A 24,654-nucleotide genomic window follows, 5' to 3' on the forward strand; every position below is an offset into this window, starting at 1 on the left:
TATGTACCAATCAAGAGAGACAATCAAAAAGCCAAAAGGAAACAAAAAGACTAAAATACTTCTTCACCAGGAATCAATACCTTGATGAACAGAGATTAATAATAAGATTAACATTGGATCAACAATCAAGAAGTAAACAATCCCCCAAGGAAGGAACTACGAGCAGAAACAAAATAACAGTAAACATCATCCTAATCAAGGAACTACCGATCGCTTCCAGCAATACTGACAAAGCTTGTATGTAAGCAGAAACTGAATCCCACTCCCTTCTAATATTGATATTATTTAATTAGGTAATGAAACAACCACAAGAAAACAGACAAGTTTGGAGAACACCAAACTAAAAAATTCTGCTAATGTTAATTCTAGAAGCAAATGACATTTGCATTGCTTTAGGAGTCTTTGAGGCTAATTCAATTAAACATGGGTCCACTGATTAGTTTAAGGGGTGAAACATTCTTATGAGTTCACATATTTTACGTTTTATTAAGAAGTTCCATTTTAGAAGTAAACTAAATCTTGAAACTGGCATGAGATGATTCAGCCACGAAGTACCACCACTTCTGTTCAAAGCACAACATTCATATCTGCAGTGGAATATGTGGAATATTTTTCCTGACCCTAATTTGTTTTAGTTTTCCTGTTATGTTAGATAAATGTCAAGGCAACGAAATTGCTCAGAGTTCCTAGTCAATAAAGCTCCATAAGCTTCAGAAGTCTTTTATCTGCTTTAGTAGAATTGCTCTGTACTTCTGTTTTAACCAACTTCAGCTATTTTCTACAGTTGTTCACTCTACAGTTTAATTCTGAGATTCATCTGGATTCACCTGATCTTCACTGTTATTTTAAAATTAATCTCTTCAAGCCTCACATTGTGCCTGGAATCAAGTTATTAGAAACATAGAACACTGACGGCAGAAAAAGACCTCATGGTCCATCTAGTCTGCCTTTATACTATTTCCTGTATTTTATCTTACAATGGATATATGTTTATCCCAGGCATGTTTAAATTCAGTTACTGTGGATTTACCAACCACGTTTGCTGGAAGTTTGTTCCAAGGATCTACTACTCTTTCAGTAAAATAATATTTTCTCATGTTGCTTTTGATCTTTCCCCCAACTAACTTCAGATTGTGTCCCCTTGTTCTTGTGTTCACTTTCCTATTAAAATCACTTCCCTCCTGAACCTTATTTAACCCTTTAACATATTTAAATGTTTCGATCATGTCCCCCCTTTTCCTTCTGTCCTCCAGACTATACAGATTGAGTTCATTAAGTCTTTCCTGATACGTTTTATGCTTAAGACCTTCCACCATTCTTGTAACCCGTCTTTGGACCTGTTCAATTTTGTCAATATCTTTTTGTAGGTGAGGTCTCCAGAACTGAACATTATTTTACATTTGGAAACATTAAACTGCAGTTTCCATTGCTTTGACCATTTATCTAGTAAAGCTAAATCATTTACCATATTACAGATCCCTCCAGGAATATCAACCCTATTGCACACTTTAGAGTCATCGGCAAATAGGCAAACCTTCCCTACCAAACCTTCCCCTATGTCACTCACAAACATATTAAACATATTCTCAGAGAAAACATTTCAAGCACAGGATGAGAAGGTTCTGGATGAAGAACTTTGAGATTCCCAACAGCCTAAAATAATTTAACCTGGCCAGATCCAGATCAGTCTTTTAGAGTACAGTTTAGCTGTGGTGGTTCTCTGATGGAATGGAGTTCATTACATCTCAATACTTATTTGAAACCATTAATTATGGAGTCACCAAATAAATTTTGTACAGCCATGCCTTAATTTGCAGGAGCCATTTTTAATTGTGTTATTTCTGTCTCTATTAGGCAGAACACAGACCTTAGCTGTTACTATTGCTTTTCTTATAAACCTGGTTTTAAGAAATGCGATCAAATTTTATGCCCATTCTACCCAGAATGCTTTTAAAGAAACAGGATTCAACACCAATTCAAAAGATCAGGACTCCAGTTATTACTGAACTAAAAATCCCAACACTTTCAATCACATGACAAATAATGAAAATCAATTTGATTCTCCCTGTATGTGTTTAAAATCAACCTTTGAAAGAAAATTGTATGCATTCTAAATAAATTTTTCAACGTATATTACCTTCATTACTGAAAGACTAACTTAATCACTTTGTCAGAAACTGAGTGCTATTTGTTCAGAAAGCAGACACGCACACAAACACACACACGAATGAAACTATGTCTTACTTTTATCATTTTTTAAAAGAAAGGGTGTAATGGTATAATATTTATACCCACTCACAGAGTGTGGTGGCTTGGCCTCTCTGGTTCCTTGATATGGGATTTATAAGCCCTTCCCTCACAATAGATGCAACTTCCCAAAACATTTGAAGGAGCTCTTCCTAGTTGCTAATTTTGCTTTTACTCAGGGACCATTTTTTCCAAGCATTCTATTCTGGAAGAAAAAAATGAACAAACAAATACCCACCCACCCACACACACACAAACACCCCCACACACACTATAATGCTCGATAAGGTAAATTCCCTATTACAATGAGATCAGGAATTTCAAAGAAGATAGCAAGTTATTTATTATGTACTTTAAGATTAAGAAGATAACAGATAAAACAATGGGAGAAAGAAAAATTAGAAAATTAGGCAGGTGCATGGTTTATGTAGTTAGTCTTAGTGAAGTAAATGATATTTCCAGCATTATCCTCATTATTTTGAATATTTATTTATTTTATTTATTTATTATTTAGATTTGTATGCCGCCCCTCTCTGCGAACTCGGGGCGGCTCACAACAAGGCATAAACAAATCGTACAAATCCAAATAGATTCAAATAAATTTAAATATTTAAAAAAGTTTTAAAAAAGAACCCCAATATACTAACAAGCACACACACAAACATACCAAACATAAATTGTACATGCCCGGGGGAGATGTTTCAGTTTCCCCATGCCTGACGGCAAAGGTGGGTTTTAAGAACTTTACGGATGGCAGGGAGAGTAGGGGCAGTTCTAATCTCCGGAGGGAGTTGGTTCCAGACAGTCGGGGCCGCCACAGAGAAGGCTCTTCCCCTGGGGCCCGCCAACCGACATTGTTTAGTTGACGGGACCCGGAGAAGGCCCACTCTGTGGGACCTAATCGGTCGCTGGGATTCGTGCGGCAGGAGGCGGTCTCGGAGGTATTCTGGTCCAATGCCATGAAGGGCTTTAAAGGTCATAACCAACACTTTGAATTGTGACCGGAAATTGATCGGCAACCAATGCAGACTGCGGAGTGATGGTGAAACATGGGCATACCTAGGTAAGCCCATGACTGCTCTAGCAGCTGCATTCTTATGCAAATTTTATATACATTTGTGTAAAAGCCTGACCTCTTTTTGAAATAATGCATTCCTGACCAGCCTTAAATGAATTGATTGAGTTTAAAATGTGAATTATTAATCCAAACTAATGAAAATGATGGGCTTGTTTACTTTTTGTGTATAAAATATGCTTAGAAAATATTTCCAATTTTCTTCAATTTATTTCTTTAAAATAACCAGTTAACCAGTTAGTATGATTAATACCAAATGCTTAAAATGAAAAGTATTTTGGAAGGTGGTCTCTTGTCCAGTGTTATCAAATATGTAAAAATGAAAGCAAATCTCACAAAAAATATGAGCTTGCTGGTGAAAATTATGATCCTATCTTCTTGATTCCCCTTCATCTATAGTAATGAAAATGTGGCATGAAATACTTTTAGTCCCACAAGATAGCTAGTATTATGGATTTGGGGACTAAGGGAATTGTATAACGTAATAACACATGTTTTATTATTTCAGAAAAACATACTGCACAGCTTTATGATTTATTATTTAAAGCGCTTTTATATACATTATGTAATTCTATAAAGATTCAGTGCGAGTTACTAAAAGTATAGAACAAAGTAATTTCAATGTTGTAGGAACTTTTTTTGAATGAGTTCCCCCCGCACCCCCACACACACACTCATAGTGGCATTACCACATTTTATCCATTCAGTAGCATTACAGGTTTTTGTTTGCCTGAGTAGCATATTTTATAAATACTGTACCCATAATAATAGGGACAATAGTGGTTATGTTATTGGAGTAGGAGGGTTTGATAATAATGATAATAATTGGGGGGGGGGGAACAATCTTGCTGTACAGTGATACCTTGACTTACAAACTTAATTGGTTCCAGGACGAGGTTCTTAAGGTGAAAAGTTTGTAAGACGAAACAATGTTTCCCATAGGAATCAATGAAAAAGCGATTAATGCGTGCAAGCCCAAAACTCACCCCTTTTGCCAGCCAAAGCGCCCATTTTTGCACTGCTGGGATTCCCCTGAGGCTCCCCTCCATGGGAAACCCCACCTCCAGACTTCTGTGTTTTTGTGATGCTGCAGGGGAATCCCAGCAGGGGAATCCCAGCAGGGGAATCCCAGCATCGCAAAAACACCAAAGTCCTCGAAACCCCACCTCCAGACTTACGTGTTTTTGTGATGCTGCGATTTCACTGAGGCTCCCCTTGCTGGGAAACCCCACTCCAGACTTCTGTTGCCAGCGAAGCACCCGTTTTTGCGATGCTGGGATTCCCCTGCAGCATCACAAAAACACGGACGTCCGGAGGTGGGGTTTCCCATGGAGAGGAGCCTCAGGGGAATCCCAGCAGCACAAAAACAGGTGCTTCGCTGGCAATGGAAGTCCAGAGGCGGGCATCCCAGCGGTGACAGTGGGTTTGTAAGGTGAAAATAGTTTGTAAGAAGAGGCAAAAAAATCTTAAACCCCTGGTTTGTATCTCGAAAAGTTTGTATGACGAGGCGTTTGTAAGACAAGGTATCACTGTATTAGGAATTAAATTACAACTTGCAGAAAAAATAATTCTGCCAATTAGAATTTATGATAGAAATAATCTGAGTTATACCTCCAATAATTCGGACTTGTTGGATACATAGAAATAATGATTAAAAATGCATTACATCTATTTAAATCAGTACCAGTGAATCTTTGCAATATCATCCTATGGCCAGTAAAAAGGAATTGCCTCCTTTACTGAGGCAGGAGGAGTGCTTTAAAATAATGTAAAAATGAAATCCAAAACCTGGAGGAAATATTTTCCTCCAATATCTTGAATATAAGAGCCCGCTTGAAATATCCTTGTCAATCATGAGGTGTTCTCTTCTGATGACCAAACAAAGCCTTGAAAAGTATTCTTACCAATAGAGGGGTGGGATGTGCTTGAAACAAGATTTCAGAGCTCAGGAAAAATATGATTGGGTTTAGTTATGAATACATTCTTATTCTCACGCAGAGAGTTAGAATTTTAGGATTAGCAGCTCAGCATGGCCATGGTGCTGAACGCAGGGTCCCAAACCTTCAGTATTCAGCAGACTGAAAAGTTAAACGTTATGCTTTGTTCTACCATACAACTCACTAAGAAGAAGTTGTTGTTACTGAGAGTTATAAAAATCAGCACTGAATTTTTGCTGCCCGATTATTTTTTTTTACCTTTTTGCCAATGCTTCTGTTTGCCTCATCCCTTGAATTAAAACAGATGGGATTAAAATAGATACTACCTGGCCGATGTGCCTTTGGAACAGCCATGTTTGTCACGCGTCCTCCGTCCTGAGGTTTGGGAGGAGATGCAGTGAATCTGCAAATCCCTGATTCGGATGGGGTGCTTGAGGTCAGGCTGTCTGTATATTCATTAGTCCCTGCCGTAAGCTGCTCTGATGAGGTGTCTGATATGAAGCATTCTGTGATGGTAAACTTTGCATGTCGCAGCTGCTCTTCCATCTTGGCATGTTCATATGCTCTGGCTAGCTCTTCATAGGTGGAGGAGGCACTTTCTGTGGAGACCATGCTGCTTCTTGCTCGATCTAAACAAGAAAGAAAAAGGCAATCACTTCAGAAGGGAACAATCAGCAAACGCATGGCTTTTTACTGTAAATTCCCACGAGAATTTGCACTTCTTTTACACCATGCCCATACAATATGGCATTCTGTGCTATCAGGTTTTGCTGATCGGTTTTTTTATTTCTATCATGCAAAATTAGAATGGGATGAAAAAGGTTTCTTTCAGAATGAAATTATTGCTATTGATTCTATTTTTTTAAAACAATTTCTCTTTTAGGTCAAATTAGTATCTTCAAATGTATAGAAGGGATAAATGTTAACTCTAAAAAACCCACACCTGATTGTCTCTACATAATTTCATTTAAATAATATTTTTAAGTCATTGACATTTAACATCGAGGAACTAAAATGTCATGGAAGTTTACATCCTCCTTTTATTTCAGAACTTCTTTATTATTTTTTGAAAGCTATGAATTCATTTCACAGTTTTGTTTTTAATTGGTATTTTGGTCACCTCAAATAGCTTTGTGCCAGCTGTGCATCTGAACTTTGGATTCTGCCAAGTTCCAAACAAAATAAGATTGATTTTGAACTGATTATGTAGATGACAAAATGTGCAATGAATTAAATCTGTTCTGTTTCAGAGCTTTGATCCAGCAAGAAAGATCAAAATTGAAACCAGATCAAAACTAAGTAGTAAAAGTTATCAGCAGTTCTGAAAGAATCTCTAAAGCAAGCAAGCAAGCAGGCAAGCAAACAAACAAACAAAACGTATTAATCTCTTTTACCTAAATATCTGGCTATATGCCTTTGTAAGATATGGGCTACAAAATAGTCTGGAAAATTTATCCGTGAGTTTGTCCAATTAGGTTAATAATTAAAGCAATGTATTTTAATTTTATTTGTTTTATTCAATCATTTAATTTTCCATGTGGTCAGTAGACATGATCTACTATTTGAGACATGTCCTAAAGCAGTTTGGAGAGGGGGGTTATAAATAAGTCAGACAAAGAGTTTTCAGGAATGGGCAATATACAAATAGCATCGGTATGCAAACACTCTCCAGTTTAGTGAATCAACTCCTAAACTGAATTTTATACGCTACATAAGAGCAAATTCCTAGGATAAAGTACACCAATGAATGTCAATGGAGATTCTCAGTCATCCAATGAGCCACATCTATTTCAGCAAAGCCACTATGGCAGCGCCTCCTTTTTGGACACCAGAGGCTGGTTCCTTGGAGGGTAGTTTTTCCATGTATCAGTGTGTGTGTAGCTTTGTGCTCTGCCTGGTTCTCATGCATGCACAGATGGGTCTTTGCTTGCTTGCGCAGCCTGGTTCTTGGCAGGCCATGGACTAGTGCCACTTTGCGGCCCGGGAATTGGGGATCTTTGCTCTAGAGAACTAGTAGATTATCTTTATAGACTACTTGCCAAGTGAAGTCACCAAATACTATGTTGGTATATAATCGGCTATATCTATACTAATGCTTTCTTAACCTGAAGATGAAATCTAATCTAAGATGATACCTGTATCTTGCGATGGACTAACACTGTAGCTGTCGCTTTCTTTATCAACAGACCCTGTGGCCCTGGGAGTTGGCAGCCTCCAGTCTGTTGTTAAAGTGTGGGCGGATATTGTAGGATGGGGTCTATTGAGAGTCCATTGGCTAGCATATCTGTTCCGGGCTGTAGGCCCAGCTTTTGCATTCCTTCTTGTTGTAGGATCTGCAATTAAAACCAAGATAATTGCATATTTGATTAATTAATTTATTCAAGGAGCAGAAGAGGAAAAGAAAAAATCATTAATCATAATTACCAAAAATCATATTTTAAGACTAAGTCTTAAAATAAAGCTAAAAGAGAAGCTAATCTATCACTGAATCAGCTAATGTCAACTACTAGCAACAATATATGGAAGTTCAACAAATGTGTGCACCTTTATCCGGCTTCTTTTTAAATATCTTAGCTACAAAGCTATTAAATAAAGTAATAGTCGGACATTTGTTTTAAAAAAAAACAAATTAGAAACAAATAGATATTGCTGTTTGTTATATCAACAAAAGTGTTCATGGAGACCAAGCTATAAAAGCTCCCCCTTCCCCAATAAAGAATATAGAATCAGTCCTGCTGTATATTTCCCATTTACACACTAAAAAAATATAAAGGTACAGTGTCCCCTTGATTTTCGCAGGTTCGAACTTCGCGAATAGCCTATACCACGTTTTTTCAAAAAATATTAATTAAAAATACTTCACGGGTTTTTTTCTATACCACAGTTTTTCCCGCCTGATGACATCATATGTCATCGCCAAACTAATAATTTTTGCAAATAAATAACAAAAAAAAATTATTGTTAATAAATAATTATGTTTATAAATATCAGGATCACTAAGTGTCTTATTCAATGGTGAGTGCCAGTAATAATGGTGAGTAAATGGTTGTTAAGGGAATGGGAAATGGTAATTTAGGGGTTTAAAGTCTTAAGGGATGGCTTGTGATACTGTCCGTAGCCAAAAATGGTGTATTTACTTCCACATCTCTACTTCGCGGAAATTCGACTTTCGCGGGTGGTCTTGGAACGCATCCCCCGCGAAAATCGAGGGAACACTGTATAGATTTGACGAAATGGAATATTAAAGAAGCAAATAAATATTTTATTCTAGAATCTCTAAGAAAGATGAACCTTTGTTGATTCGCGTGCCAAAAGGGTGTGTGACGGTGTGCTAGCATGCATGTATGTGCCCACACCCCTTCCCTCCCCCCACATGAGCAATCCATGCACTGCCCCGCGCATGTGTACTACCTCCCCACGAATGCGCACAGGCCTCATTGGAACCTGGGACATGAAAAAACGGCCAAATGGGCAAACCAGAAGTTCAGAAAAAGGCACTTCCGGTTTGCCCTTTGTGCTGTCTTTTGCACCCCGGAGGGTTCAGGAAAGCTTCCTGAAGCCCTGGAGTACAACAGGTAAACTGGAAGTTCAGAAAATACACTTCCGGTTTGCCCGTGATAATGTTTTTTTGTACTCTGGGGTTTCAAAAGCTTCCCTGAACCCTCTGCAGTGCAAAAAACAGCACAATCGTAAACCGGAAATGCATTTTCTAAACTTCCGGTTTCTCCCTTAGGCAGTTTTTTTGCACTCTGGGGCTTCAGGGAAGCTTCCCTGAAGCGTCTGGAGGGTGAAACGGCCTTTTCAAAGGCTGAAAATGAGCTGGCCAGAGCGTGCATGGACGCTGAAGCTGACATGGAGCAACGTCTCAAATGCCTTCCAATTTGGCTCCATGTGTCACCTGTGGCACGCATGCCAAAGCTTCACCATCAGAGCTGTAGGATATAAGAATTGTTCATGATTCATCCCTTCATATCAAAGATTGACAGCTTTTTATTTACAAGCATTTTTAAGCTGTCCATATGTTGTTTGCTTTTTGAAACTACAATAACAGCATTAAAATAAAGATATTCAGCAATAAGTGCAGTGTCCATTTTTTTGAGTGAATACAATATGTAGATGAATAGCTGAGCAAAACAAAATAGTATCCTATTTTGTGATATGCTGCAGATTTTGTATTTTGTAAATCTCACAGAATCATTGCCAAAATGTGAGGAAGTGTTCCAGTGATTAATAACTATATTAAATTTTTATCAAATTGAAAACTTAGAAGGATAAATCTGCTTACTGACTGAATTACACTTGTATAAAGAGTTTTGTAGTTGGAAAATATCCCAACCATTATAAAATGTATTTGATGTTGTCAAAATTTAACACCCTTTTCTCTAGAACAATATTAAAACTAGTATAAGAGTTGGCACATCAACTTGTATTGGAAGAAAAAGAAATAAAGACCACAAATTCCAGCTATTATGAAGATTTGGCTTTCCTAGAACAGTAATAACAACTCAGACAACTAGTTCATAAAGTTCATTAATAAAACAACACACTGAAGTGTTTGCATAGTCATGAGAAGGGGTAGGGGGGAGTTCTCAAAACTACAAGAGACCAAAATTGAATATGAATAATGAATAGTTAAAAATAAAGAGAAGCTTGGAGAGGCGGAAAATCTCTTAGCCCCGCAGGACTTCTGCATGACTGAGAGCAACATATGCCTCCTTTCTCTGTTAGTACAGTATTAGTATTTTAAGTAGTAGGGTTGGTTGCATAGTCAACTAGATGTTTAAACTGCGTTTGCATTTTTATCATCCTATATTTTTCCCAAGGACCTAGAATAGGCAGATGTTGGTGATTCATGGCATTAAAGCTATTTGTGCAGCATTTAAACTGTTCCAAGTAAACTTTTGCAATTGATCAATGATATATTTGTCAATGCCAATGGCGTTCAAGTGGTGCACCAGTTGTTTGGCAATTAAACCCAAGGCACCTATTATTAGTGGTACTATCTTTGCTTTCTTTTGCCACATTCTCTGTTTCTATTCTGTTATTCTCTCCAGTTCTTTCTCTTCGCTTCTGTTCTTTCAAGATATTATCATGTTCACTATCTAGACTTTTTTTGTCTTTCTTATCGACAATTGTTAAGTCTGGGGTCTGTTTGAATTCTAAATTCCCAGAAACTTTAGCTTCTTTGTTTTCTGTGACTTTATTTTATAGTTCTACTAGTTCTTGCTTGTAGGCAAATGATACTTCTTGCAGATCCTCCAATGCACTACTGTTGCTACTTTGTCATGATGTTATTTGTAGTCAGTCTGTGTGATCTTCCAACCAGATGTCCCATTTTTCTTCAACTTCTTTATGGAGATGGCATTTGGCATTTACTGTCTGTTGCTGTCTTCTCAATTCAGGGTTTGGATGGATTTATTCCTAAGTCTTGGACTTGCACAACCAGAATTAACCCCTGTGCTCTTTCTTCAACTGTCCTGCTCTTTGCCACTGCCAGGTCTTTTTATTATCTGCTTTCCATGCTATTTTTAAAAATGTAGTGGTTATGTAATGCACTACCTTCCCATGCCTCATTTCTCTTCTTCATTTGGTCTTTTTGTAGGCCACATGTTCAATTATAACTATAGCTGTTTTGTACATTAGTTGGTTTGTTACTTGCAGTGAGCTAGCACTTATACTTGATATTACAGTATTGGCATATTTTAATGCTTTGTGCTTCTTTGGAAAAACCTTCAAGGCAGGCTACCTTATTCTGTTACTTTATACCATTCTAGATGTTCAGTTATTCTTTCTTAAAGTTCTTCTATTTTTACAGTTTTATAGTTACAGATCTTTGTTCTTTCTGAAGCAGAGGAGAAGGTGCCTAGTTTTGGAAGAAAAACAATTTAATAGCTGTGCTGGCTTCCTCTACTGCCAACTCTCTCTTGGTTTGCTTCTACAGCCCAAGTTATTTCTGGCAAGGTTTTGATTTCATTGTTTTGGATATGCCTTTGCAATTATTCTGATTCTGGGTATACTTTAATTCATATTATAAATCAACTTTCATTCTGTTATTTCTGATGATGGATGTTGTTCTTTCCAAAACTGTGCATTCATTTTAAACATCCTCTTCTTGTTCAACTTCTTAGTTTTCTTCTTTTACTTCTTTGTTTTCAATCTCTGTATATTAGCTAAGAGTAAACACCTTGTCTTCCAGTAGTTCTGCAGCTACTGGCCCTGGTTTCTCCCAGTGAAGGGCTACCAAATTTTTTACTACCACACTGTGGCTTATGCAGGATGCCCTGCATTTTCTTTCAACATCTTTCTATGCAAATTGGGTGCTCTGGGGTGCAGCTCCATTTTCGCTACGCCACTGCAACCACCCCCCCCCCCTGTCCGGGCAGCAGCCCACCTCTGTTACTCAGCCAACAGTCCTGAGTCCTATAGCCCATTTTTTATCAGATTCCAGAAACTCCAGAATCTAGCATTATTCCTGTTGATCCAGGTGATGATCAAACCAGTATATGTTTCTGCAATGTACTGTATGTCTCATTGAATTGTTAATGGGAGAGACACTCTTTGTCTGACTCGACTGGTGAGACCTTTCCATTGTATTCGACTCTCTAGCATAGCTGTCAGAGCACCAAAGCTTCAGAACTACATGAAGTTTGTGCTTCACTGGGGGATCAAGGTAGTGCCTTATTAGTATTAATATTAGTATTATTTTATCTCCAAATAGGGCAGTGATTATCACTTCGGGTATATCCAATGCTTATTTTATTTTTTAGTGTTTTAGGAGACTTCAAAATGTTTTAATTAATATTGGAAACAGATTATACCAAGTTTTGTTTAAAAAATAATGTCAACCTAGTAATAGGCTGTTGATTTTCAGCAAGATGCTATTGGAGTGCTCTGGTGCCCCACACAACTCAAAGGTTGCCTATACTAGCACTAGAGGAATAATAGCCTTTGCATAACCTTTAAGAAAAATAATTGACATGTAAAGCACGCAAAAGAAAAAGGAAACAAGCTTATCTCAAACTAAGTAAACATATATCCAGTCTTTGTCTGAACTATAGTATATCCCAAAACACTTTGTCTGCAAATTCTAGAAAAATGTTGAAGTTTTGTACAATACACAATCACTTCTCCCCCTCCTGCCACAGAGATATTATTCAGATGACTTGGTTTTCTTCTAGATATCTATACATTTTGTTCTGGAATTCTACCATAGTGCAAAGACCACATTATGATGGTTTTTTTCATTTTTTAAATATTCCACTGAAAAAGTTGTTCATACTTGTTCCTGGTCTGGCATCAGAAACATCCACCAATGGCCCAGTGGCTTGTGAGACTGACTGATAATGTACTGTATGAGTAACTGTCAATGATTTCTGTTTTGATGTCTCTCCAAAATCAGCATCAGTTAGCAAGACTGTAGATCTGTCATCTGTGGGGGAAAAGACATGTTTTTGATGTATTACTTTGACTAAGTTTATAAAAGAATTAAGAATTTATTTATTTTTCATTATCTTACTCTATAAAATAACCCATGGATACTTTCAACAATCTAATTATTATCTGATTTTTTTTTTAAATCTGGAACTAGTTGAAAATAACAATACATTTTGATTACATTTTTATTTAGTTCCTAGTAAGTTTAAAAATCAAAGATCCATTCCTTTTTAATATCTGAATCAACCCATGTATGTTTGAGTTATTTAATACTTAGGGTAGCCATAGTATTAAATAACAGAATTATCAGAAAAGATAATTATATTATCCATTATGTCATGCTTAATTAATGCTATATAATCTAAGTTACAAAAAAGAAAACACACAAAACAAAGCTGTACATGTTGTGTCTTCTTATTCAAAATAAAAACTAATTATGAACTTGATTCCATCAAAATTTTGTTTGACTTTGAGATTCAAAAGTTACTTGATCTTGTGTGAGGAGATCTCTCATGGTTTTATTTGTATCATGCATTAATAAACTAACAATTTGCTAGTATCTGCTTTTAATTACCAGATTAAAAGGTAGAATAGAATAACAGAGTTGGAAGGGATCTTAGACGACTTCTAATGCAATCCCTTGCTTAGGCAGGAAACCCTACACTACTTCAGACAAATGGTTATCCAATTTCTTCTTTAAAACTTCCAATGTTGGAGCAATTGTTGTAACTCTCAGGAAATTTTTCTAGGTTGCTTCTCTCCTTGATTAATTTCCATCCATTGCTTCTTGTTCTACCCTCAGATGCTTTGGAGACTAGCTTGACTCCCTCATTTTTGTGACAGCCCCTGAGATATTGGAATACTGCTTCTTTTGATTAAATTCTTCTTTTGATTAAACTTGACATACTCAATTCTAGCAATCATTCCTTATATGTTTTAGCCTTCCCTTCTCGTATTCATATTTGCTGCTCTTCTCTGCACTCTTTTTAGAGTCTCAACATATTTTTAAAATTTTAGGGCATCCAAAACTGGATGCAGTATTCCAAATGTGCCCTTACCAGGCATTATAAAGTGGTATTAATACGTCACGTGATATTGATTCTATACCTCTATTAATGCAGCCTAGAACTGTGTTGGCTTTTTTGGCAGTTGCAACACCCCGTTGGCTCATATTTCAATGATTGTCCATTAGGAGTCCAAGACCCTCTCACAGTTACTACTTGATCAAAGTACCACATATATTATTTATTTATTTATTGGACTTTTATGTTGCCCTTCTCCGAGGACTTGGGGCAGCTTACAACATATAATAAAACAATTCCCATTCAATCAACTTTGTCTCAGCACATTCATTGGCCGAGGGCTAGAATCTAATAGCCACAAGCCTGGCGGCATAAACAAGTCTTAAGACTGTTGTGGAAGGCTAGGAGGGTGGGGGCAATACAAATCTACAGGGGGAGTTGATTCCAGAGGGCTGGGCCCCCCACAGAGAAGGTTCTTCCCCTAGGACCTGCCAGCCAACATTGTCCAGTTGACGACACCTGGAGAAGGCCAACTCTGGGGGACCTGGCTGGTCGCTGGGATTCGTGCGGCAGAAGACAGTCCCCTGTGTATTATGGCCCTATGCCATGTAGGGCTTTATAGGTCATAACCAACACTTGAATTGTGTCCGGAAGCCAACTGTCCGCCAATGCAGTCCACCGAGTGTTGGAGAGAAATGTACATGCCCGGGCAAGCCCACGACTGCTTGCCGGCTGCGTTCTGCACAATTTGCAGTTTCCAAATGCTCTTCAGAGGTAGTCCCATCTAGAGAGCATTGCAGTAGTCGAACCTCGAAGTGATAAGGGCATGAGAGACTGTGAGTAAAGACTCCCTGTCCAAACAGGGCTGCAAGCGGTGCACCAGGCAAACCTGGGCAAATGCCCCCTTTGCCACAACTGAAAGATGATGTTCTAAAGTCAGTTGTGGATCGAGAAGGACGCCCATGTTGCGAACCCTCTCTGAGGGGGTCAGAAGCCCCCCCCCCCCCCCCCCCCGGATGATGGATGGACAGATGGAATGTCCTTGGGAGGCAGCACCCACAGCCACTCCGTCTTGTCGGGATTGAGTTTGAGCCTCTAAGCACCCAACCAAACCCTAACTGTGCATTTTGTTTTTCTTGCCTAAATGTAGAACCTTCCTTTTTTCACCATTAAATTTCATTTTGTTAGATAGCGCCCAATGTTCAAGTCTGTCAACATTGTGACAAACTTCATTTCTTCTCTAGACTACTGATGGATCTGAGTGTTTTAATCTCAGATTAATTAATTGTATCAATCTTTATGGAGGGCTATTATTTTAAATAACATGCATATTAGTAACCTATCCTGAAAAATAATGGAAACAAAGGATTACTGGGACCCAATATGGCGTAGTGGTTAAGACCAGAAAAGTCCCATTTTAAACACAAAGCCAGCTAGCTAATCTTGGGCCAGTCTCTCTCTCAGCCTTAGGATGAAGAAGGCAATGGCCATGCATTGCTGAAAAATATGACCAAGATAATTGCAGGGAACTGACCAGGCAGTCACCAAGACTCAAATCTAGACTCAAGGATACACTCACACAGAAGATAATTTAAGTAATTCCAAATTAATTTTAGAAAATTTGGATGTGATTCAGAACTGAAAACAGCAGGATCTGTCTGGCCCATCCTAATCAATTACTTCATTAATTATCACACTCTTGGTCTGCTACAATCATTTCCATACAGAAGTAAGATTATCAGATATATCTCCTGCATTTCTGAAATAAATAAAATAGCAACAAGGATACAAGAGCATTATAAAAAAGATAAAGGGTTGTTCAGATACAATGCAGAAATAGATGCATTATGTTACAGAATCACAAGGTTGAAAAAAAATAATGCAATGATTGGAGTCAGCTTTTCTACTTCAAAAGGCACTTTACCAATACTTGGACTTGAGTAGAGCAGCTACTTAAGCCCCATCACTGTTGCCAGTTATTTCTAAGAAAGAGATGATAGAGAAAATGATGGCTCAAATATCTGTGTTAACAACAGCCTCCTCTCACCAGTTTTCTTAAAGAAATACAGTGGTATCTCTACTTACAAACTTAATTTGTTCTGTGACCAGGTTCTTAAGTAGAAAAGTTTGTAAGACGAAGCAATTTTTTCCATAGGAATCAATTTAAAAGCAAATAATACGAGCAATTGGGGAAACCACAGAGAGGGTGGAGGCCCTGTTTCCTCCCAGGAGATTCCTAGAGAGGCCCCACAGAGGCTTCTCCCCGCCTTTTCTGGCCCTGTTTCCTCCCAGGAGATTCCTAGAGAGGCCTCACAGAGGCTTCTCTCTGCCTTTTCCGGCCCTATTTCCTCCCAAGAGATTCCTAGAGAGGCCCCACGGAAGCTTCTCCCTGCCTTTTCTGGTTACAGTTTCGGAGGCGCGGGTTTGTAAGTGGAAAATGGTTCTTGAGAAGAGGCAAAAAAATCTTGAACACCTGTTCTTATCTAGAAAGGTTCGTAAGTAGGCGTTTGTAGGTAGAGGTACCACTGTATTTGACTTCTTTAAGAAGATGCCCAATCCATGTTTTGCTCCACATCTTTCCCAATTACTGGCTGTTTGGACTTTAACAGGAAAAGGTGAATGGCTTCCTTCATTATCTTTTCTGGGTATGATTAATATATTTACGTCATCAAGTATGTTTGGAATATTCACAAAAATATCATACTACCAGCAGTGGGTTGCTCCCAGTTCTGCATGTGCAGAAGCATCGTGCATGTGCAAACTGGTAGCAAAATGATTTAGAACCCACTGCTGATACTACCTCCCTGGTTTAGTTTTCTGATGAGCTGCAGCATGTGCACAGTCTGTATATGTGACACACCCAAACTCTGAAGGTTTGTCTGAATTGTTTTGGGGTTTTTTTGGTTAGTTCATCGCATAAAAAATAATTTAAAAGGAAAGTTCAAAGGCTTTACAGCTTTCCTGTATGTTGCAGGAATGTGAACATTTTCCCATGAATTATTCTTAAATCTAAATTGTTTTACATGTCAATATTATTGCACGATTGCTTGCACTTAACATAGTAGAAGTTATTTCTGAGTAAGCATAAATAGAACTATTTATGAAAAATTTAATGCCACTCTTTACTGCTCAACAATAAAAACCAGAACACATTAATTGTTATTCCCCCCCCCAAGTTGCAACAAATTACAGTTTAAAATACACAAAGGTATAGGTCCTGGGTTATATAAATCAAGCTAATGAGGCTATTGACAACTTACCAATGGTTTCCATTGTATCTCTCTCTTCAATGAGAAGCTGAGCTCTGGGAATATCTATATGCATCCTGAGTGTCTGTTGTTGCTTGTTAAGTGTATCCGATGTCCTTGTGTTTTTGCTAAGTATTCAAGAAAATACAAGCAAATTTAACTAAAGGGGGACTTTAAAAACAAAATACAATAGTCATTATTTTAAATGAATTAAAGCTCTCCAAATCTCATAATAATATTTACGTATAATATTAAAACATAAATAAACATACAAAATATATTAATTTAAAGCAAGAGACAAAATGGTTAGGACCAAAGAAAGCATATTATTTGAAAAGCTTTACATGATTTTATTTTTTTTAAAATATAACTTTTAAAAAGTTATTTCCCTCTACTAGCTGCTTTTCAGGTGGACTTATTTTCCTTTCATCCAATCAAAACACGATGAATATCATGACACTGTAGTCTTATCATATTTTAGTGGCAATAATCAGTAATCCTAAATCTCAGATCCAACTTGATGGATAAATAATTTAGGACTAAGCTGGAAATTCATCTTATAACCTCTACCTGGCAAGAGTTGCTGTGAAATTGGGGGTACAACCTCTAGAATTTCTAGAGAATTGTGAAGACTCCTGATGGTAACAGTAATAGATTTGGAGGGTATCTTGGAGGTCATCTAGTCCAACCCTTGTTCACGCAGGAGACCTATACTAGGGATTTGAACTACTAAATTGCCGACCTTTCTGATCAACAAGCTCAGCGTCTTAGCCCCTGAGCCACATGACTAGTGAGACATTTGCATTCAATTTCAACAAAATTGGGGCACATGAACCAATATTCTGATTCGGGAAGTAGCAAATTCCCATGTTCCTGATCTAATATGCTGGGAACCCAGGGATAACCCAGTCCCCCACAGATAAATACATAGACCCACTTTCTACTCTGATCAGGATGAGCAGACAGGATACAGAAGATGATGATAAATTTACTTCTTTCCTCCTCACTGCTTCACTTAATTTTGCTAACAATGGAGAAAATATAGAAATAACATCTTCTAAAAGTTGATATTTATAAAACTGTTCTGTTTTGCAATAGTTGCAGTAACAATACCATGTAAATTAATGTTTTTGCATTGATTTCAAATAACTGATACAACATACAGCCAGAATGATTACATTCTTATTTCAAAATTATATTTAGCATTAGCTATCTTTTAGGGGGAAATATAAAAATGCAACCTGGGCAATAAAAATGCAATAGAATATTTAATTGATTCATAGGGTATGTTCAATGTATCCACAGAATTATCTTTATGTATAAAAGAATTAGCAGGAACACCAAATGGGTGAATTTCACAGAATTGCAGAAAATGTTTGAAAATATTGCAAGGGTTTACCTTCCAGAATTTGTCAAGAAAGTAAGAAATTAGAATTAATTTCTAACATCTATTTTCATGCAAAGGACTAGTCAATAAGGCAGTATCAGATAAGGACCAATTTTTCAATGATTGTTCAAAGTTATAATGAAAGTTGAAGTTACAATCGTTGTAACATCCTCACTTAACAACTGCTTATAATAGCAACTAGAACTGCTGGAATTGCTATGGCTAATTGGTATACTCAAGTTCAAGTCAATGTCAAGTTGTCTACAATCGTTGCTTTTTCTATCACTGTCCTTCTATGGGCTTACATGCAATTTTAATGTGGTTGAAAAGTACTAACTTTTTAAGGAACAATCAAATTATCTGTATTTAACCAAATCAAATAAATATAATTCATTTTACATTGAATTATATTAAATTATACTGATGTTTTAAATTCAGGTTTCACATTGGCTCTATTATTAGCCTTGCTCACTGCACTCTTCTCAGTGCAGAAAAAGTTATGCATCTTTGCTGAAGATTATGATTAGAAGTTTCTTTCTTCATTCTGAAATATGTAAATTGGATGTTCCCAATGGAGGTACGCATTTTGAACTAGTCCCAAGAACGCATGGATTTCATTTTTAAAATTAATGATTGAATTCTACTTTTTTTAGTATTCTTACCTCATAAGCATTTCAGCCAGACTTTTTGCATCTGAAAGAAAAAAAAAGCAGGAGAAATAGTAGCATTATGTAAACAGCTCCTGTAATTAGTACTTACATTTGCGTAATAATCCTCAAACAATCTAATACAGTTATCAGATAGAAGCTTTCATCTTGGTTGAAAGAGACTCGATGTGGGAGAACAACCTGAATATTTAATCCTATAACTGAATTGCTATTAATAGGGAGGTCAAAGGCCTTTGGATCTGGTGAAATTAGACACCTCATAAGTAAGGGTGTAAGAAACGGTATTTTTTGTTGGCAATGTCGCCTACTTACTTTGATGGACATAGCTACACTGGATGTATGTATGTATGTATGTATGTATGTATGTATGTACTGTATGTATGTCTATATGTATGTATGTAATATGTGTATCTCCTATATATAAATATGTATATGTGTGTGTATGTGTGTAAGTATGTAAATATATGAAATGTGTATATCCTATATATATGTATGTTAGGTATGTACAGAATGTATGTATGTATGTAACGATATATGTATATGTATACACACACACTCACACACAGTTAGCAACAAAAAGGAGGACATAGAACTTAGGAAATAAAGATCACAATAAATATGTAATCGCATTGAAGGCTGATATTATGAATTCTTGTTTACTTATTAACAAGTTTAATTATTTATGACAATTTTCTTCAATTATCTGCTATAACTACAATAGAAGGTAAGAAATTCATATCAATTTTACTAATGTACATTACTCAAAAAGATTATTTTGATACTTTAATTAATTTTTATAACACATTATTCTGAAAACTACTTTTTACATTTAATTGTTCATGACATTTTAATAATTAAGAAAGTATACTTTTAATTACGACCAAAAATATTTATATTGAGGTTATTTTATTATCATCGGAGGACAGTCATTGCTGAGTGAATGTCCATCAGTTTTCACTTCACTACTAACATTTAACATACATACATTCATTCTTGAATAAACAGTATTCCAGTGTTTGTTTATACGCAATGCACTACAAAAATTGTGCATATGTTAGAACTGTCATATTAAAAAACAAAAACCAGAATTTTTTTTGCCAACAATCTATGTGAGTATAACATAAGTCACAGGAACAATACATATTGTTAAGGCTGCTGACTTTAATTTAAAAATAAGGAATTCAAGTAATAATGTGCTGCTTTTGTAGTTAAGAATTGCCAGGAAACTGAGGAGGAAATTTGTTAACCTAAAACAGAAGATACTATCAATTCATATATGTTATTATTAGATTTGTTCTTACATTGTCTTTGTTATTGTTGTGAGCCGCCCCGAGTCTACGGAGAGGGGCGGCATACAAATCTAATAAATAAATAAAAATAAATAAACTTACTCATAGCCTACATTGCTCAAGACAATGTAATGTCAGAAGCAATATTGCAGAAACTAAGGTGTGGGGGAAAATATGAGGAAAGATGTTTCAAGATCTAAGGCACAATAAATAACAGAAGATCAAGGAGATGATTTGACAGAGGTAAAAGATAACCCAGTGCGGAGTCAGAATAAATCTGAATTCAAAAGGAACAATATGGCAAAGAGTTGTTATCAAAGTCAAACCCAACCCTTTTGTTCGAAGAACTCTAATTAGCAGGGATTCTTTTATTTTTGTTAGATCTTAATAGTTTTAAGACTTGATAGTTAATTAAGGTTTGTTAATTCATCACTATCACACAGATTAACCAATTTTGCAGGATCCCTATTGATTAGCAGTGCGATTTCCCTCTGCCAGCTCAAAGACAGATTATTTTCCTACAATAGGCTGGCAGTTTCTTAAATTCATGCCTTCTTCCTCTTCTTCTGAAGCATACATGAATACAAGGGATCTAGGTTCCATATAGTGCTAAACCATAACAGATAGGATTCATCAAACATCCTAAACCAAAAGCAAACAAATTACCTTAGCATAATTTATTCATTTATTTGATTTCAAGGCCACCCTTCTCTTGAGACTCATAGTGATCTACGATCAATTCAAATGCTTGCTTCCTAATTAGTCAGTATCCAAAGAATACATGGAGCAAGCTACCCTTTTCTGTTTAACTTTTATTATCCAACATCTAAGATATGAATAATCTAAATTTTGACTGGATGTGACATATTTAGAACACAGAATATAAGGTTATTGTCAACTGGGGTATTGATGTCCACAAAGAAGCAGCACAATCAAGAATGTAGACATGTTGGAATATTAAATTTAACTAGACAATCAACTTCTTGCACTATGTGAAGGAGATACTGCTCTGGTTGGCAAGACAAAATTATGAGACCCAGCTGCTATTTTCGCTTGTGTTTATTAGGATCTTGCCAGCTACTATTTTGAACCTTTCTGGATACATTCTCTTGGGAAATTAACAGGACTCCTGCAGTTTTCATTTGAGTTCTACCATATTCAGCAACACAGACAATTCATTTTATAGTAGCTGTTTGATGAACTACCTTCGGAGACAAGAATATACTGTATATATATAGTTTTAGCAGCAGTTGGAACCTAGCTTAAATAATCTATTCTGTCCCCTTCCCCAATCAACACTGTGATTTTCTTGTTCTTCTGGCAAGCAATCCTTTTGTACCTCACATAGTGTTGGCTGTAAAAACTAAGAGGAAGAAAGGCAGGGCAAAAACCGAATCAGCACTAGTCAAGCCAATCTATACATGAAAAACAAATACATCAAAATAAATTTTAACAATCTCTAAATACAGTGATACCTTGTTTTACAAACTTAATTGGTTCCGGGACAAGGTTCTTAAGGTGAAAAGTTTGTAAAACGAAACAATGTTTCCCATAGGAATCAATGGAAAAGCGATTAATGCGTGCAAGCCCAAAATCCACCCCTTTTGCCAGCTGAAGCGCCTGTCTTTGTACTGCTGTGATTTCCCTGAGGCTCCCTTCCATGGGAAATCCCACCTCTGGACTTCTGTGTTTTTGCGATGCTGCGATTTCACTGAGGCTCCCCTTGCTGGGAAACCCCACCTCCAGACTTCCGTTGCCAGTGAAGTGCCCATTTTTGCGCTGCTGGGATTCCCCTGCAGCATCATAAAAACACGGAAGTCCAGAGATGGGGTTTCCCATGGAGGGGAGCCTCGGGGGAATCCCAGCAGCGCAAAAACGGGTGCTTCGGTGGCAACGGAAGTCCAGAGGCGGGGCATTCCAGCAGTGGTGGTGGGTTTGTAAGGTGAAAATAGTTTGTAAAAAGAGGCAAAAAAATCTTAAACCCCGGGTTTGTATCTTGAAAAGTTTGTATGATGAGGCATTTGTAAGACGAGGTATCACTGTATTTGCTAGCAGCAACATATAAAAATGAACCATGTCATTAATATACACTGAATTTGCAACCTATTCATCTAAAGTTAGAAAAAAGGGAAGAATTTTCATACACAACTACTATTGAAAACAATCTGAAATACCTGTAGCAAATTAAGTAATGTCATAAGAATCAATAGTATAATCTGCATATTCTTAAAGGACCCTTTTTATACATTTCAATTTACAACCATTCATTTAATGATTTAAAGGGTCATGTGAACATCATTATTAGAGACTTGTTTTCTGACAGTGGCAAAAGAAGGTGTGTCTCACTTCATGAGTACATACCTTAGTGATGGAAGTTCAAGTCTCAACTGTGATCATAAATTGAGGATTACCTGTATTACATTCTATAACTATCTGATGGAATTGGAACATTACATGTTTATCATGTTACATGCCAAGTTAAATCTCTGAGTTCTTTACACATGTTCTTCTTATTAATGTTACAAAAGGTGTATTAGAATTTGTTGTTTACTACTACTATTATTATTATATATACATCCTGTCTTTTTATTAAACTGTATAACTCAAAGAGCAGCGAACTTTTTAATATTCCACCTATTTCTACAACAACAACCTTGTGAGTGGATTAGTCTGAGAAAGACTGGCCCAAAATTTCCGTCCCCCCTCCCCCTGTGATTTTCATGATTCAGGCCGGCCTAGATATCACAATCTTCTACATACTAGCCCAACACCTTAATCAATACATCAAACACTGCCATTTGGATATGGGAAACAGCACTGTCACTATTTCTGTAATATGAAAACCAGTTTAATTTATTCTATTCTATGTAAATCTGCACATTTTTACATTACAGGCAATAATTTTGTAGTTTTATATAGAAACTACAACACAGTAAGGCAATAGCTGATGTAGATTCTTACCTCTGAGTCTTTTAAGTCTCTGTTCCCTCCGTCTCCTTCTTACAACCAGTAGAAGCACAAAAAGCAGCAAGACCCCAACCAAGATACACGAAATAGTCACCAGCATCTTTAGCCCTTCATTGGTTGCCAGACCTTCCTCACTTTGGACAACTGATTTAATGAGTGGAGGGATTGTACCTGGAAACAGTGTCATGACATTAGATGCCTATCAACGAAGAGAAAAGGTTGGTTTTTAAGTGACTACGGTGTACAGAAGCTGACCGGTATGTTCCTAAGAGGTTCAATTTATTAGCAAAGCTTCATCATTTCAGCTTTGCATTATTTTGAGGCAAACTGCTACCAATTTTTTTGCATTTGAAAGAAGAGGCAATGCTGGTTTTCTTCATGAAACCACAAGCTTCCTTACAGAAATTGTAGGAAACAAAACACAGTATGCCTTTCAATCATAAGAATTAAATGCAGGCCAGAAAAATATTTTAGGAGTTATGATATTTACCTCTTATTTGAGGCAAGCATTACTAACTCCTATTAAAAACCACAGTCCTAGGCAAAAAAAGGACTGAATTTTGTTGAAATTGCTTCATCATAGATTTGCCAGATTGGGGGAACTTGGTAAATAAAGGGAAGGTTTGTAACCTCTGACCCTCTATAATGTCTGAACCTCTATAATGAAAACTTATTAAGGTGTTTTAAATTTGCATAGCCAATGGCATTTTGAGTCTTTTTTTAAATAGTTTTTTGTTTACTCAAAAATCACAATTATTGATTGTCCTGAATGGTAGGTAGACAATTATGTGGCATGTGATTTGACATTTCAGGACCATGTCATAGACATGTCACAAGGATACTACTGACTGCTTGCTCAACAAATGGCGGGCACGGTCAATACACTAGTCACAAAACACCAATTTACCAGATGGGCAATCATTTTATTTGATCCACAACATCTATCCTACTCTCAGGATAACCTCTATCAATCCATATCTCTTACCTTTTAGGGAATAATTGGATATTATTATAGACATAAGAAACCAGCTACTATTTTTATTTTCAAAGGCACTAAGTCTTATTGTCAAGAAAGATAATACTAGATTTTGATTTTGATTAAAATTTCAAGATGCATATTCAGGAAGGGATGGGCCAGTAGTTGAAAGAGCTGACATATATGCCCTGTGAGCATAATCTGAACTTTTCTTTAACAGATCTAACAGATGTAATTTATGTAGAGTGAAGTCCTTTTGGAAATGTGGCTGGCACTCTATTACTTTTCTAAAATTTAAATCATTAAGCAGTTAACAAATCTATGATTATTATGGATCATCCAATAGCATTGATAGCTGTATATTACTAAAAGCTAATTTATATCATATTTTGAATCTACATAAA

The 24,654-nt window shown here is 36.7% G+C and overlaps 1 protein-coding gene across 1 annotated transcript in view; it reads right to left on the reverse strand.

The window, feature by feature from the left end:
• The window catches only part of DSCAM (DS cell adhesion molecule), a 427,464-nt gene that overhangs the window by 48,140 nt on the left and 354,670 nt on the right, over positions 1 to 24,654 (reverse strand). Inside the window, exons 27-32 of the mRNA XM_070750468.1 lie at positions 23,269 to 23,445; positions 19,013 to 19,043; positions 16,976 to 17,091; positions 12,539 to 12,688; positions 7,395 to 7,592; positions 5,586 to 5,888 (exon numbers count right to left, since the gene is read on the reverse strand). Of these exons, the coding sequence (XP_070606569.1) occupies positions 5,586 to 5,888; positions 7,395 to 7,592; positions 12,539 to 12,688; positions 16,976 to 17,091; positions 19,013 to 19,043; positions 23,269 to 23,445 (975 nt within the window). The remainder of the gene's footprint in view (positions 1 to 5,585; positions 5,889 to 7,394; positions 7,593 to 12,538; positions 12,689 to 16,975; positions 17,092 to 19,012; positions 19,044 to 23,268; positions 23,446 to 24,654) is intronic.

This window comes from Erythrolamprus reginae, chromosome 4, assembly GCF_031021105.1.
Source record: "Erythrolamprus reginae isolate rEryReg1 chromosome 4, rEryReg1.hap1, whole genome shotgun sequence".
NCBI classification, from domain to species: Eukaryota; Metazoa; Chordata; class Lepidosauria; order Squamata; family Dipsadidae; genus Erythrolamprus; species Erythrolamprus reginae.